We start from the raw sequence: 15,185 nt of genomic DNA, 5'->3' as shown, positions 1-15,185 counted from the left end.
AAACAAATCCATCAGAGAAATAGCAGCAACATTTTGAGTGGCCACATCAACAGTTTGGTACATTCTGAGATGAACACACTGGTGAGCTCAGCAACATAAAAAGGCCTTGATATCCATGGAAGACACCTCAGTGTATATAGGCCTCAAAATAGGCCTATAGACCTAAACACAGAGCTCCCTCCAGTAGCATCTCCCCATCTCCTCCTCAGACCCTGCCCACCAACTGTGTCAAAAATATATATCCTTCCCCAGAATGCATCAGTGGTAGATGGCTTGTAGTATTAGTTCCCCCTACAGGCATCAGGGCAATTAGTTCACAACCCCACTGAGCTTAGAGAGAAAAAAAAATCTTTGGAAACTGGGCAATCAGTCTGAGCTGCCTACAGCCCATCCAAAAACTAGATATTCATAGTAGCCCCAGTTTAGCACAAGGGGGCTACACTAATTTTGTTGAGAAAAAAAATCCTGTCTGGGCGATCAATGTACTTTGAAGGCATTTTACAAACTTCGCAGCAGACTTCTACCTTTTGTTGCTTTGAAGAAATTGCTGTTTGTTTCACCATGTCCTTTGCAGACTGATTCCGACTAGGAACATCTGGTTCATTAAAATCACCTAGTGCACTCTTCCAATGGGAAAAGCTGCAGGGTCTGCATTCCTTTAGAAGTAATAGTTTAGTGGAGAGTATGTCGTCAAAACTGAAATTCCTATTGCAGGGGGTTCCTTAAATTTGACTTGTATAGTAATGGGAATATCAGTGAGCCAATCACACAAGCAAGAAGTTACATTTCTGGGGGAATTCCATACACCAACTGTGTACAGAATGCCTCCAGGTTGCCATATTGTGTTGGAATTTACAGAAAATTACAGTAGTTGCAGATTGAAATGGAAAGATATTTTATAATAACATTAAATTACAATATGGCTTGTGCAGCAATGTTATATGCTATATATATATATATATATATATATATATATATATATATATATATATATACACACATTTATTTATTTTTATGTGCTATTTTTACTCTTTAACCACTTTCAGACCGGACCAATTTGCTGGTCAAAGACCAGACCACTTTTTGCGATTCGGCACTGCGTCGCTTTAACCACTTTCAGACCGGACCAATTTGCTGGTCAAAGACCAGACCACTTTTTGCGATTCGGCACTGCATCGCTTTAACTGACAATTGCGCAGTCGTGCGACGTGGCTCCCAAACAAAATTAACGTCCTTTTTTTCCCACAAATAGAGCTTTCTTTTGGTGGTATTTGATCACCCCTGCGGTTTTTATTTTTTGCGCTATAAACAAAAATAGAGCGACAATTTTGAAAAAAACGCATTATTTTTTACTTTTTGTTATAATAAATATCCCCCAAAAATATATAAAAAAACATTTTTTTCCCTCAATTTAGGCCGATACGTATTCTTCTACATATTTTTGGTTAAAAAAAAGGCAATAAGCGATTATTGATTGGTTTGCGCAAAAGTTATAGCGTTTACAAAATAGGGATAGTTTTATAGCATTTTTATTAATAATTTTTTATTATTATTTTTTTTACTAGTAATGGCGGCGATCTGCGATTTTTATTGTGACTGCGACATTGTCGGGGACCCATCGGACATTTTTGACACATTTTTGGGACCATTGTCATTTATACAGTAATCACTGCTATATAAATGCAGTGATTCCTGTGTAAATGACACTGGCAGTGAAAGGGTTAACCAGTGGGTGGCAGTGTAGGGGTTAAGTGTTCCTAGGGGTGTGTTACTAACTGTGGGGGGGTTGGGCTTTCATTTAGTGTACACTGATCTCTGCTCCAATCACATGGAGCAGAGATCAACGTCACTAGTTGCTAGGCAGAATGGAAAAATGTTGTTTATACAGCATTTCCTCCATTCGGCCGCTCCGTGAGACGATCGCGGGGATGCCCGCGGCGATAGAGTCCGCGGGTCCCGCGACCGGACTCACGGGGGTCCCGACCAGCGCGGGAGCGCGCCGCCGGCGGCGCGCTCCCGATGGCAGGGCGGCATTGAATATTGGATGTACCTGTACGCCAAAATGCCTGCCCGTGCCATTCTGTCGACGTACATCGTCGTGCGCTGGTCGGGCAGTGGTTAAGCCCTTGTACACACGGTCGGAGATTCCGACGGAATGTGTCCGATCGGACCGTTTTGTCGGATAATCCGACTGTGTGTGTTCTTCATCGGACTGTTTCCATCAGAGTATCCGACGGACCAAGTTTTCCAACTTGTCGGTAAAATTTTCCGACAACATGATCCGATCAGACCTTGTCCGATCATGTGTAGAGAATTCCCATCGGACAAAGTGCCACGCATGCTCAGATCAAATTCCTACACCAAAGCTATTGGCTACTAGCCTGAATGTAGTCCCGTCGTAACGAAATAACGTCATCACGTTCTGAACGATCGGATTTTCCGACAACTTTGTCCAACCGTGTGTATGCAACAGTTTCGGACAAAATCCGACGGATTTGGTTGTCGGAATGTCCGACCGTGTGTACAAGGGCTAAATCTGCCTAGAGTTCACCTTAAAATTAATGTTCAGTTAACTTCATAGTCACAATTCATTCTAAAAAGTCCTATGATTTATAGTTTACAAAACCAGAAGGCAAAAGTGGGCTCCTGTTTCTTGTAGTGGATCCTCCTTAAGATGAGTCAGAGGTGTGTATCGGAAAGAAAGAATTTGGCGGCAAGTGGTAGAAGAATGGTACATTGTGGCGGTTGATTGATCTATAGAGAGATCTTGATGGCTTCAGTAGACCTAGACAGTTCATCTGTCATGTTTCACTTACTTGGAATGAGAAGAACTGAACTTGATGGACTTGTCTGTTTTTTTTTATGTACTTTGTAGCATGTGTCTACAGTTTATTGACATATTAATACTTTCTTTTCATGCTCACTGGAGCTAAAGAGCCCTTCATTCATTGAGTAAAAAATGAAAATATCAAGCTTTCATAAAAGAAAGATAAGAGAAAGTCTTTGTGAGTTCCTCACAAAGTCATTTGGTGCATTATGGGTCACTGTATCATGTTATTTGGCTATGCTTAAGGTACCCATATAAACATGAATGATCGTTCATATGGTTGATTGGATTGGCTGGAAACCGTAGTTCACTAATTGCTTAAACAGTTTATGGCAATGTCTACAGACAATATCAGATCAAAGTTTGGGATTGGCATGTCCAGGAGGATTGAGATGAGAGTCCTAGTGATGATCATTTGGTATTTTTTGTATAAATAAAACAGACAACTCTCTGTTATGAGCATATCTTCCAAAAGAAAAGTATAATGGCGCGTACACACGATCGCAATTCCGGCCAGAAAAAGACAGATGAGAGCTTTTCATCGGAAAATGCGACCGTGTGTGTGTTCCATCGGAATTCAGCTGTCCAAATTTCCGCCAGCCACAAATTGATAGCATGTTCTCAATTTTCCCGACGGAAAAACTTTCTATCGGTAATTCCGATCGTGTGTATGCAATTCCGACACACTAAAAATCACGCATGCTCAGATTCAACTACTAGACAGAAGCTATTGGCTACTGGCTATTGAACTTCCTTTTTTTAGTCCCGTCGTACGTGTTGTACATCACCGCGTTATAAACGATCGGAATTTGGTGTGACCGTGTGTAGGCAAGACAGCTTGAGCCGAATTCCGTCGGAATTCCGTCGGAATTCCGTCGGGAAAACCATGAGAGCTTTTTCCGACGAGAATTCCGATCGTGTGTACAGAAAGTTTCATTAGGTTTCATCAGTATGGAAACATAGCTCCCAAGTGCCCCTGATTTCGAGGGACTGTCCCTGATTTGGAGCAATGTCCCTCTGTCCCTCTTTCCTCCTCATCTGTCCCTCATTTTGGTCTGATCTATATATTTGTATATAAAATGCACTATTTATCTTTCAAAAAGTATTTCCCAGTGCTAAACCTTTCATCCAATGTCTAAATTGCTGCATTTGTACATTTTAAGAGCCAATATAAAGTGATAGTAGTGGTAAAATAAAAAGCCCTTGTGGATTTAATTAACCTTATTTTTGGTTAATTCTCCCTTAAGGGGGTGTGGCAGGGGGTGTGTCCTATGCCTACATACGCTTGTTAGTAGGTGTCCTTCATTCCCATCTCAAACTGTTGGGAGGTATGTGGAAATGTCTACAGATTATCAGATTTATGGTTGGGATTAGCATGGCCAAGAACATTGAGAGAAGAGTCAAGATTATCGGTTTGTATTTTTTGTATTATTAAAATAGACAACTGTCTGGTATGAGCATATCTTCCAAAAGAAAAGTCTTACAAAAGTTTCATTAGGTTTCATCTGGTACGAAAATGTCTACAGTCATGATCAAACAGAGCTTGGGATTAGTGTGGCAAAGAACATCGAAGAGTCGAGATTATCATTTTTTTTTATACTTACAAAAAACAACTGTAATTTTTGGGTATATAATCTAAAAACTAAATTTCCCCTAGGCATGGGCTAAGGCAAGGGTAGGGAACCTATGGCTCTCGAGCCAGATGTGGCTCTTTTGATGGCTGCATCTGGCTCTCACCTCTCAATCCGTAGATCGCGTGGTGTGCCGATCCGTGGATTGAGCTCATAGGAAAGGCCGCAGCTTCGGCCTAGCTCCGGAGCTGCGGCCATCTTGGTACACCCGGCGGCGGCTTAGGTGAGTGGCACGCTGACGTCATCATCACCCGCCTCAACTGCTCGTGGATCTGCCTGCCTGTGTAGTGGTAAGCAAGCAGACAATTGTAGGGGAGATGTGGATATTACAGTGGGGGAGGTGACGTGGATATTACAGTTATAATTGAAATTAGTTGTATGGCTCTCGCGGAATTACATTTTAAAATATGTGGCGTTCATGCTCTCTCAGACAAAAAGGTTCCCTACCCCTGGGCTAAGGTGTACAGAAGAGCTCTGGGATAAAGTAAAAAAAAGTTTTAACATTTTGAGATAGTATCTTAAAAGCGGTAGTAAACGGTAGTTTTTTTTAAACCTGCAAAGCAAAAGGCATAATGAGCTAGTATGCACCGCATACTAGCTCATTATGAAATACTTACCTTCGAACGAGGCCCCGACATCTGGCCCAATCCACGCAGAGGGAGCTGACATGCTCCCTCAGCGTTTCTTCCGGGTATCGCGTCTCCGGAGCCGCGATATCGTCACTCCCGCGTATGCTCGCGGGAGATTTCATTCCGGCCGGTGGGCCACTACTGGATTTTCAGGCCGAGAATCCCCTTGTGCGCATGCGCCAATGCAGTCAGCGGTGCATACCGAGGGGAATATCTCCTAAACCGTATAGGCTTTCCTGTAGGTAAAAGTTAAAAAATTGAGTTTACAACCACTTTAACATTCTGAGACCATATGTCTGAATCGTGTGTTAGCATTTCAGAATTATGTGTTATTATCTCAGGATTTAGACATATTATCGAAGAGTGCTTTTGAGATATTATGTCAGAATTCTGTGTTATTGTGTCAGAATTCTGTGTTTCTATCTCAAAATTCCAACATATTATCTCAAAGTGCTCTGAGATTTTACCTATTTCGTGTGCCATTATTTTTTTGTCATTAAATACACTTTCAAAGAAATCTCAGGTTCATTTAAATCAAGAGATTAGTAATGTCAAATAATTCAGATTTTTGCACAATGATTGAGATACAATCCTATGTCAAGTTCTAAATTTTTCTCATCTTGCAGAGTCCCGGTTGCGATGGCATTCTTGGGTCTAATAGCACGTTGGACACCTGCGGCGTTTGTGGTGGAGACGGATCAACGTGCAAGTTTATCACAGGCACGTTTAAGGACACCAACGTTCCAATTGGCTACCATAAAATCCTGGAGATTCCAAAAGGTGCCACTCAGATCAGCATCCGAGAACTGACTTGGAGTCCTAACTACTTGGGTAAAAACTTTGAATTTTTTTCAACTTGAGATAATGGTTGGTCATAACTTGAAGAGTGTAGGAGTAAAGAAGGCACAAATCACTGTTGTAAGAAACAGTATGGAGCAAGATGTATGTAATGTTAGAGAAGGATTCTACAAGATCCTAACAAGATCCTACCAGTTAAAGTGGTTGTAAACCCTTACAACACACTTTGACCTACAGGTAAGCCTAGATTAAGGCTTACCTGTAGGTCCAAGAACTATCTCCTAAACCTACACGGTTTAGAAGATATTTGCCGAAAGACAGGCACCGCTGTCTACGGCACTGAACGCGGCGCTGTCAACGGCGAATATGCCACGCGTGGCGGCTCCCGTGCGCATGCGTGGGAGTGACGGCTTTGCCGAATGACAGCGGCAAAGCAGCGAAGACCCACCGAGAAGATGGATGCGCCGTACTACAGTGGACAGCGGTGACATCGCTGGCTCCTGTGTCAGGTAAGTGACACATAATGGACTACTATGCGATGCATAGTAGTCCAGTATGCTTTACCTTTGCAGGGAATGAAAGAGGAAGTAAACCCATCAGGGTTTAGTTCGTTTTTAACATGGAACAGCCCATATTAGGGCGGCACAGTGGTGTAGTGGTTAGTACTCTCACCTAGCAGTAAGGAGGGTCACCGGTTCAAATCCCAACCACAACACTACCTGCCTGGAGTTTGCATGTTCTCCCTGCACCTGCGTGGGTTTACTCTGGTTTCCTCCCACAATTCAAAGACATGCAGGTAGGCTAATTGGCATCTGTCCAAGATTGACCCTAGTATATGAATGGGGACCTTGGATTGTGGGCTCCTTGAGAGTAGGGACCAAGTGTGCAATATACAGGGATAGGGACAATTGTAGACACTCACTCAGGTTGAACTGGATGGACTGGTGTCTCTATTCAACCTTACTAACTATGAAACTATATTAATTACTAGACCAATCCCTAAACTTTGTGTTGTCCATTACCTTGTATAAATGACTCAGACTTATCTTTGATTTCAGCTTTGAGAAATCGAGCTGGGAAGAGTATCGTTAATGGTAACTGGGCAGTAGACCCTCCAGGAAAATACGAAGCTGGAGGAACAGCGTTTATCTACAACCAGCCTAGCCGGGATGAGCAAGAAGGAGAATCGTTCACAGCTCCGGGTCCCACCAGTGAAGCACTTGATGTATATGTAAGTATGAATTCTTAAATCTAATTATGCAGGTTTTTTCTTCAGTCCATGGCATGTCCTTTGTACTATGTTCCCAAAGACAAACTTGTCTTACTATTTACAGGCCTAATTCTTTTCCTGCCTTGCTTACAGTATAAAATTCACCAGTTGGATGCAGCTGAGCTTCAAAGTAAGTTGACAGACAACCCTCAAACTGCAAAAAGTCTGCAGTTGTCAGGTAGAGTCTTGCCTAATTGATGACAATGGAAAGATTTTAGCGCACACACCCTGTTTGTATATATTAATATCCCAGAAGGTAAAGACTGTTAAGCCATAATCTTGATCTTTTGATAGACAGCTGCTTCACTTGGTATTTATCTCTGGGGTTGAAGTCTTCTAACTCAACTCGTTTATATACGTAGGTTGAGTCATTTGTAGGAGATGGATTTCACCATCCATATGTTTCTTTGTGCCAAGATCAAGGTTAGCTCATTCATGCTGAAAGAAGACCTTTTGCTGCTTCTGAACTGAGTAGAAACAAGGAACTGCGCCCAATATCTACAGCAACAGATGTTTCTATTAATGATGTCATCCTAAAACTTTATTATACGTATGAACATTATAGGACGACAGCAATAGGATAAGATGCGAAATAACACATTCTGCCTAAATATACATTCTATCTTGTGTTTATCTACTACTTTTCTTGCAAACATTATATGTTTAAAGATGAATTCCAAGGAAATGGCTAAATACACAGGATAAATTCATATGTACGGGCGGTTTTATTTGCGAAAGCATTTGTAATTCTAGTTCTAAGATTTACAGAGCACTGTCACGTAGCACAGCCCTGTCTGATGGAGAGGAGACCTGCTTTTTATCTGCTGTGCTTAAAGTGCTTGAAAAGTCACATTTTTTTTATTAAAAAAATGTTTTACTTACCTGTTTTGTACAGTAGTATAGCACAGAGTAGTCCCAAACCAGGGGGGTTCTGGGGTTCGCTGCTGGCTCTCTAGGCTCCACCTTTTCTCAGTGCACTCCCATAAGAAGCCTTTTCCCGGGGGTGCTCTCTAGGCTCCACCTTTTCTCAGTGCACTCCCATAAGAAGCCGTTTCCCGGGGGTGCTCTCTAGGCTCCACCTTTTCTCAGTGCACTCCCATAAGAAGCCGTTTCCCGGGGGTGCTCTCTAGGCTCCACCTTTTCTCAGTGCACTCCCATAAGAAGCCGTTTCCTGGGGTGCTCTCTAGGCTCCACCTTTTCTCAGTGCACTCCCATAAGAAGCCGTTTCCCGGGGGTGCGCTCTAGGCTCCTCCTTTTCTCAGTGCACTCCCATAAGAACCCGTTTCCCGGGGGTGCTCTCTAGGCTCCACCTTTTCTCAGTGCACACCCATAAGAAGCCGTTTCCCGGGGGTGCTCTCTAGGCTCCACCTTTTCTCAGTGCACTCCCATAAGAAGCCGTTTCCCGGGGTGCTCTCTAGGCTCCTCCTTTTCTCAGTTCACTCCCATAAGAAGCCGTTTCCCGGGGGTGCTCTCTAGGCTCCTCCTTTTCTCAGTGCACTCCCATAAGAAGCCGTTTTCCAGGGGTGCATCTGTGGGCTCATCTGACACACACAATGCGGCTCAGCCCCGCCCCCCCCTCCTTACTGGTTTGTCTGACAGCAGCAGGAGCCAATGGCTACCACTGCTGCCTGGCAGTCCCCGCGTGAAGTCGAAAAAAGGGGGAAGGCTACATCCTTGCACAGTACTGGATCAATACAAGAGTCAGGTAAGTGTTTAGAGGGGGAGGAGGCACAGCAAGTCCTAAAACATTGTTTTATCTTAAGTCAGGGAATGCATTAAGGTAAAAAAAAAAACATTGCTTTAGAACCACTTTAAGTAACTCCTACAGGTCTTGTCCCTCCCTCAGCCTGTGCTCGGGCAATAACAGGAGAAGAAGCACACTGATGAGCTCAGCCATCTGTCTTTAACCACTTACAGACCGGACCATTTTGCTGGTCAAAGGCCAGACCACTTTTTGCGATTCGGCACTGCGTCGCTTTAACTGACAATTGTGCGGTCGTGCGACTTGGCTCCCAAACAAAATTGATGTCCTTTTTTCCTCACAAATGGAGCTTTCTTTTGGTGGTATTTGATCACCCCTGCGGTTTTTATTTTTTGCGCTGTAAACAAAAATAGAGCGACAATTTTGAAAAAAAAAACGCATTATTTTTTACTTTTTGTTATAATAAATATCCCCCAAAAATATATTAAAAAAAACATTTTTTTCCCTCAGTTTAGGCCGATACGTATTCTTCTACATATTTTTGGTAAAAAAAATGCAATAAGCGATTATTGATAGTGTTTACAAAATAGGGATAGTTTTATGGCACTTTTATTAATAATTTTTTTTTACTAGTAATGGCGGCGATCAGCGATTTTTATTGTGACTGCGACATTGCGGCGGACACATCGGACATTTTTGACACATTTTTGGGAGCATTGTCATTTATACAGCAATCACTGCTATATAAATGCAGTGATTCCTGTGTAAATGACACTGGCAGTGAAGGGGTTAACCAGTGGGTGGCAATGTAGGGGTTAAGTGTTCCTAGGGGTGTATTACTAACTGTGGGGGGGGGCTGGGCTTTCATTTAGTGAACAATGATCTCTGCTCCAATCACATGGAGCAGAGATCAGCATCACTAGTTGCTAGGCAGAATGGGGAAATGCTGTTTACATGGCATTTCCTCCAATCAGCCACCCCATGAGACGATCGCGGGTATGTCCGCGGCGATCGAGTCCGTGGGACCCGCGACCGGACTCATGGGGGTCCCGACCGGCATGCGAGCGCGTCGCCGGCGGCGCGCTCACGATGGCAGGGCGGCATTGAAGATTAGACGTACCTGTACGCCAATATGCCTACCCGTGCCATTCTGCCGACGTACATCGGCGTGCGCCGGTCGGGAACCGGTTAAAGATGTATTAATGAATTTGGAGCTGCATTCATGTTTATCCTTTTTATATGCTTAGAGTTCAGCTTTAAAGTGTCAGTCCATGCAAAATTAAAGCGGGAGTAAACCCAGTTTCAAAAAACACTTATATTCCCGACATGCCGGAAATGCTAACTTTCACATTGGTTGTGCTCTCAACCAAACTTTAAAACCATCCAATGTCTGGTTTCATAACTGATCACATGTGCAGCATTATGGCAGTTGAAGAATCATTAGAGTCCAAGATGGCAGCTTCCTTGACTGAAAACGATAGAAGGGTTTACTTCTACTTTAAGTCATTCTTAACTAGGGTTCCTCTAGAGGGCATATGTCCAACATAAGACCCGCGGGCCATATCCAGCCCGCCAGGCCTTGTCATGTGGCCCTTGCACCCAGTTTTGCAGTTGGAATGTGGTAGAACTCCATTCCACCACCTCTGGCTCTCACCCTCCGCTCCCGCTCCCGCTCTCCACCGTCACTTGTTTTGATTTTTGCCACATCAGTGAATCCTTTAGAGAGACTTGAATCAACTCTTCCGTTCATCTTAGCCCTTGTACACACGGTGGGAGATTCAGACGGAATGTGTCCTATCGGACCGTTTTGTCGGATAATCCGACTGTGTGTGGTCTGCATCGGACTGTTTCCGTCTAAATATCCGTCGGACCCAATTTTCCAACTTGTTGGAAATATTTTCCGACAAACTGGTCCGATCGGACATACTCCGATCATGTGTAGAGAATTTTGATCGGACAAAGTGCCACGCATGCTCAGATCAAATTCCTACATCAAAGCTATTGGCTACTAGCGTGAACGTAGTCCCGTCGTAACGAAATAACGTCATCACGTTCTGAACGATCGGATTTTCCGACAACTTGGTCCGACCGTGTGAACACAATCCGTCGGACAAAATCCGTCTGACAAAATCCAACGGATTTGGTTGGCAGAATGTCCGACCGTGTGTACAGGGGCTAAGTCTCAACCCGTTTCAACATCATAGTAGCAAATATATATCACTTGGGCTGCAAACAGGTCCTCTCACAGTATACAATGTTTACAAAGTATTATCCCATCCAACCCATTTCAATTCCCCCTGCCCACGACCCACCCTGGGTCTCTTCGAATATCTAAAAGCCTACCCATTCGGCCCTGAGTCATATTATACTACTACAGCCATCCTTTCAGTCACAGGCACACAACCTTCTGTGTTTATAACAGTCAGCTTTACTCTTAGCGGCTCCTGGAATGCACATACAGCCAGGCATGGCGGGGACAGATCTCTATGATCTGACAGACAGAACTATCTGCCTGCAAGGCAAGGCAGAACTGCCTACATATGGAGGTACTAGAGCGGGCAAGGTAGGAGAGATGTGAGGAAGCTTTGGAGGGGATTGTTGTTGCACACTATGCATAGCGCACCCCTAAGCCCTGCACTCTGTACACAGCACACCCCTAAACGTTGCACTCTGTACATAACACACTCCTGAAGTAATGAAGTCTGCACTCTGTACATAGCACACCCCTGAACTTTGCACTCTGTACATAGCACACCCCTGAAGTAATGAAGTCTGCACTCTGTACATAGCACATCCCTGAAGTAATGAAGTCTGCACTCTGTACATAGCACACCCCTGAACTTTGCACTCTGTACATAGCACACCCCTGAAGTAATGAAGTCTGCACTCTGTACATAGCACACCCCTGAACTTTGCACTCTGTACATAACACACTCCTGAAGTAATGAAGTCTGCACTCTGTATGTAGCACACCCCTAAACCCTGCACTCTGTACATAGCACACCCCTGAAGTAATGAAGTCTGTACTCTGTACATAGCACACCCCTGAACTTTGCACTCTGTACATAACACACTCCTGAAGTAATGAAGTCTGCACTCTGTATGTAGCACACCCCTAAACCCTGCACTCTGTACATAGCACACCCCTGAAGTAATGAAGTCTGTACTCTGTACATAGCACACCCCTGAAGTAATGAAGTCTGCACTCTGTACATAGCACACCCCTGAACTTTGCACTATTTACGTAATGCGCTCCTGAACCCTGCACTCTGTATGCAGGGCAACCCTAAACCCTGCACTCTGTACACAGCTAACACCTAAACCCTGCACTCTGTACATAACACACTCCTGAACGCTGCACTCTGTGCATAGCTCACCCCGGGAATTCTGCATTCTGTGTAAAGGGCACCCCTGGATCTGTACACTTGAACTTGAATACACTCTTAAACTCTGCACTCTGCATGTAATGCACTCCTAATGCCCTGCACACTGTACGTAGTGCACCCCAGATACCACCAGCCCTTTAAGGGCAACCATACTGCTGATGCGGCCCGAGATGAAATTGAGTTTGGTACTCCTGCTCTAGAGGTTGCTAGAGGTTCTATTGCAGGAAAGAAAATTGTTCAATTCCCCCATCAACATGGTCATTGTTGATGAGGGAATTGAACAGTTTTCTTTCCTGCAAACCTTGGTTGCAGGAAAGAAAATCGTGCCATCTATGGCCAAATTAAGTCACCAAGCAGTTTAGTTACCAATTAGACTTTGGTGGACTCTGTACCTGAGATCCCACCTCCTTCCAATCTTCCATTGGTTATTGCAGGGTGTTGCTCTCTTTGTTTTTTTCACTAGTATTACATTATGTGAGTGCACTAGGAGGACAGACTGACTTTCTTTCAAAGAAAGTCATAGATGAACCTTAGCCCACAAGCAAAGAACGCCCGACATCTGGCCAGAAATGAAGTACCTGAGCTTCTAGTTTGGAAATAAATCATGCTCTCATTAAAAAAAAGAAAAACACAAGCCTATTACACTGTAAATAATGTTATTCCAGCATCTTAATAGCTTGTTGCATCAAAGTTTATTTTTCCATGTGTAAATATTGGAGTCATAAGTACACCTATCCCGAGGCTTTATAAATTGATTTTTTTGGAAACCACAATATTTTTGGAGAACCCTTTCTATAAAAGACCCTTTGAAAGAAAAATATACACATTTAACTTAGCTTTTTTTTTTTTTTCCAGAATAATTACGGGGCTATTCAGTAATGGCAGTGCAGAAGGGGAATGAGGGCGAGGGAAGTGTAATGACCAAAGGGACCAATCGTGTTTCTAATTTTTTTGGAGTCTCTTAAATTAAAGGGAACAAAGATAAGGAATGAAAGTACTAACATATTTTTCACATTTCTGGTGCAGTCCTAAACAGAAGTATGTAGGAAAGCTTTAATGAGAAAACATTAAAAAGTCCCATTCTCCTTTGATTATTGTTAACTAATCAGGGATGGAGGCACTACAAAGTCCCAAACCCTTGTTTTTATTCTCTTCATTTAATGAGAAAACACATGGGCTGCCATTGCTAATCTTATTCTGGAAAGGAAAAAAAAAGAGACAGAAACAGAAAAAAACTTTTATTTATTTTATTTATTTTATTTTTATTTGTATTTATTTATTTTTTATTTATTTTTTTATTTTATTTTTTATTTTTATTTTTTTTAGATGAATATTGAAAGTGGTGGTAAAAGCTGATTTTTTTTTTTTGTATTCTTTGCATTAATGTAAAAAACTTTTTGTCCAGCTCTCTCCCCCCCCCCATACTTATCTAAGCCTGATCCTGATCTAGCGCAGTGCATGAGAGCAGGGACTCTCTCTCAGCTCTCTCTCTCCTCATTGGATAGGGAGGCAACAGCAGGGGCCAATGTCAATCACAGCCAGTGAGAAGGGAGCAGGGGGGTAGGGACGAAACGCGCTCTTTGTGTCTATGCACACACACAGCTGGCTTGGAATCGAGCCTGCAGGAGTGCCCCCTTAACAAGCAGCTTGCTATAAGGACACTTGGCAGGGGGGTGAAGCCAAGATCATCATCAGGGGACCAGAAAAGAGGAAGATCAGGGCTGCTCTGTGCAAAACCATTGCACATAGCAGGTAAGTAAAAAATATTTTTTTTGTACCATACATTTCTATGAAAAAACAAATAGAACAGTAGAAGTGAGAAAAACTGTTACTTGAACAAACAAAATTCTAATGCCGTGTACACACGATCGGAATTCTCATCGGAAAAAGCTCTGATGGTTTTCCCGACGGAATTCCGACGGAATTCGGCTCAAGCTGTCTTGCCTACACACGGTCACATCAAATTCCGATCGCTTATAATGAGGTGACGTACAACACGTACGACGAGATTAGAAAAAGGAAGTTCAATAGCCAGTAGCCAATAGCTTCTGTCTCGTAGTTGAATCTGAGCATGCGTGATTTTTGGCGTGTCGGAATTGGATACACACGATCGGAATTTCCGGTAGAAAGTTTGTCCGTCGGGAAAATTGAGAACATGCTATCAATTTTTGGCTGGCGGAAATTCGGACAGCTAAATTCCGATGGAGCATACACATGCTCGCATTTTCTGATGAAAAGCTCTCGTCTGTCTTTTTCTGCCCGGAATTCCGATCGTGTGTACGCGGCATAACAGTTAATGTGGTCCCCATTCTGGAAAAAAAACATTTGCATTATATTTGTATACAACTGTAAAAGATCGAAAATCAAACATTAAAATTCTATACTTTGGTATGGCAATTAAACAAAAAATGTATGTAAATTTTATGTTTGAATGAAAATTCTTTGAACCAATAATGGACACATCCCTAGGGGTTGATTTACTAAAACTAGGGGGTGCAAAATATGGTGCAGCTCGGTATATAGGAGCCAATCGGCTTCCAGGTTTTTTTTGTCAAAGCTTAATTGAACAAGCTGAAGTTAGAAGCTGATTGGCTCCCATGCACAACTGCACCAAATTATGTACTCTCCAGCTTTAGTAAATCAACCCCATAGTATGCTCTATTGAACAATCTTTCACAAGTAGTCTTCTAAGCCCTTGTACACACGGTCGGACATTCCGACAACCAAATCCGTCAGATTTTGTCCGACGGATTTTGTCCGATGGATTTTGTCCGACGGATTTGGTCCGAAACTGTTGCATACACATGGTCGGACAAAGTTGTCAGAAAATCTGATCGTACTTAACGTGATGACGTTATTTCGTTAGGACGGGACTACGTTCAGGCTAGTAGCCAATAGCTTTGGTCTAGGAATTCGATCTGAGCATGCGTGGCACTTTGTCC

General features: G+C 43.1%; 1 protein-coding gene across 4 annotated transcripts in view; it reads left to right on the top strand.

Moving 5' to 3' along the window:
• The window catches only part of ADAMTSL4 (ADAMTS like 4), a 341,665-nt gene that overhangs the window by 284,568 nt on the left and 41,912 nt on the right, over positions 1 to 15,185 (top strand). For all 4 annotated transcript variants that reach the window (XM_077464215.1, XM_077464216.1, XM_077464214.1 and 1 more), the window contains 2 exons: positions 5,714 to 5,918; positions 6,944 to 7,116. In XM_077464215.1, the coding sequence (XP_077320341.1) occupies positions 5,714 to 5,918; positions 6,944 to 7,116 (378 nt within the window). The remainder of the gene's footprint in view (positions 1 to 5,713; positions 5,919 to 6,943; positions 7,117 to 15,185) is intronic.

Source organism: Lithobates pipiens, unplaced genomic scaffold (genome assembly GCF_037356315.1).
Source record: "Lithobates pipiens isolate NorthernLeopardFrog02 unplaced genomic scaffold, aLitPip1_a1.2 Scaffold_30, whole genome shotgun sequence".
NCBI lineage: Eukaryota > Metazoa > Chordata > Amphibia > Anura > Ranidae > Lithobates > Lithobates pipiens.
Note: the sequence above shows the minus strand (reverse complement) of the source record. Positions and strands in the feature narration are given on the sequence as shown.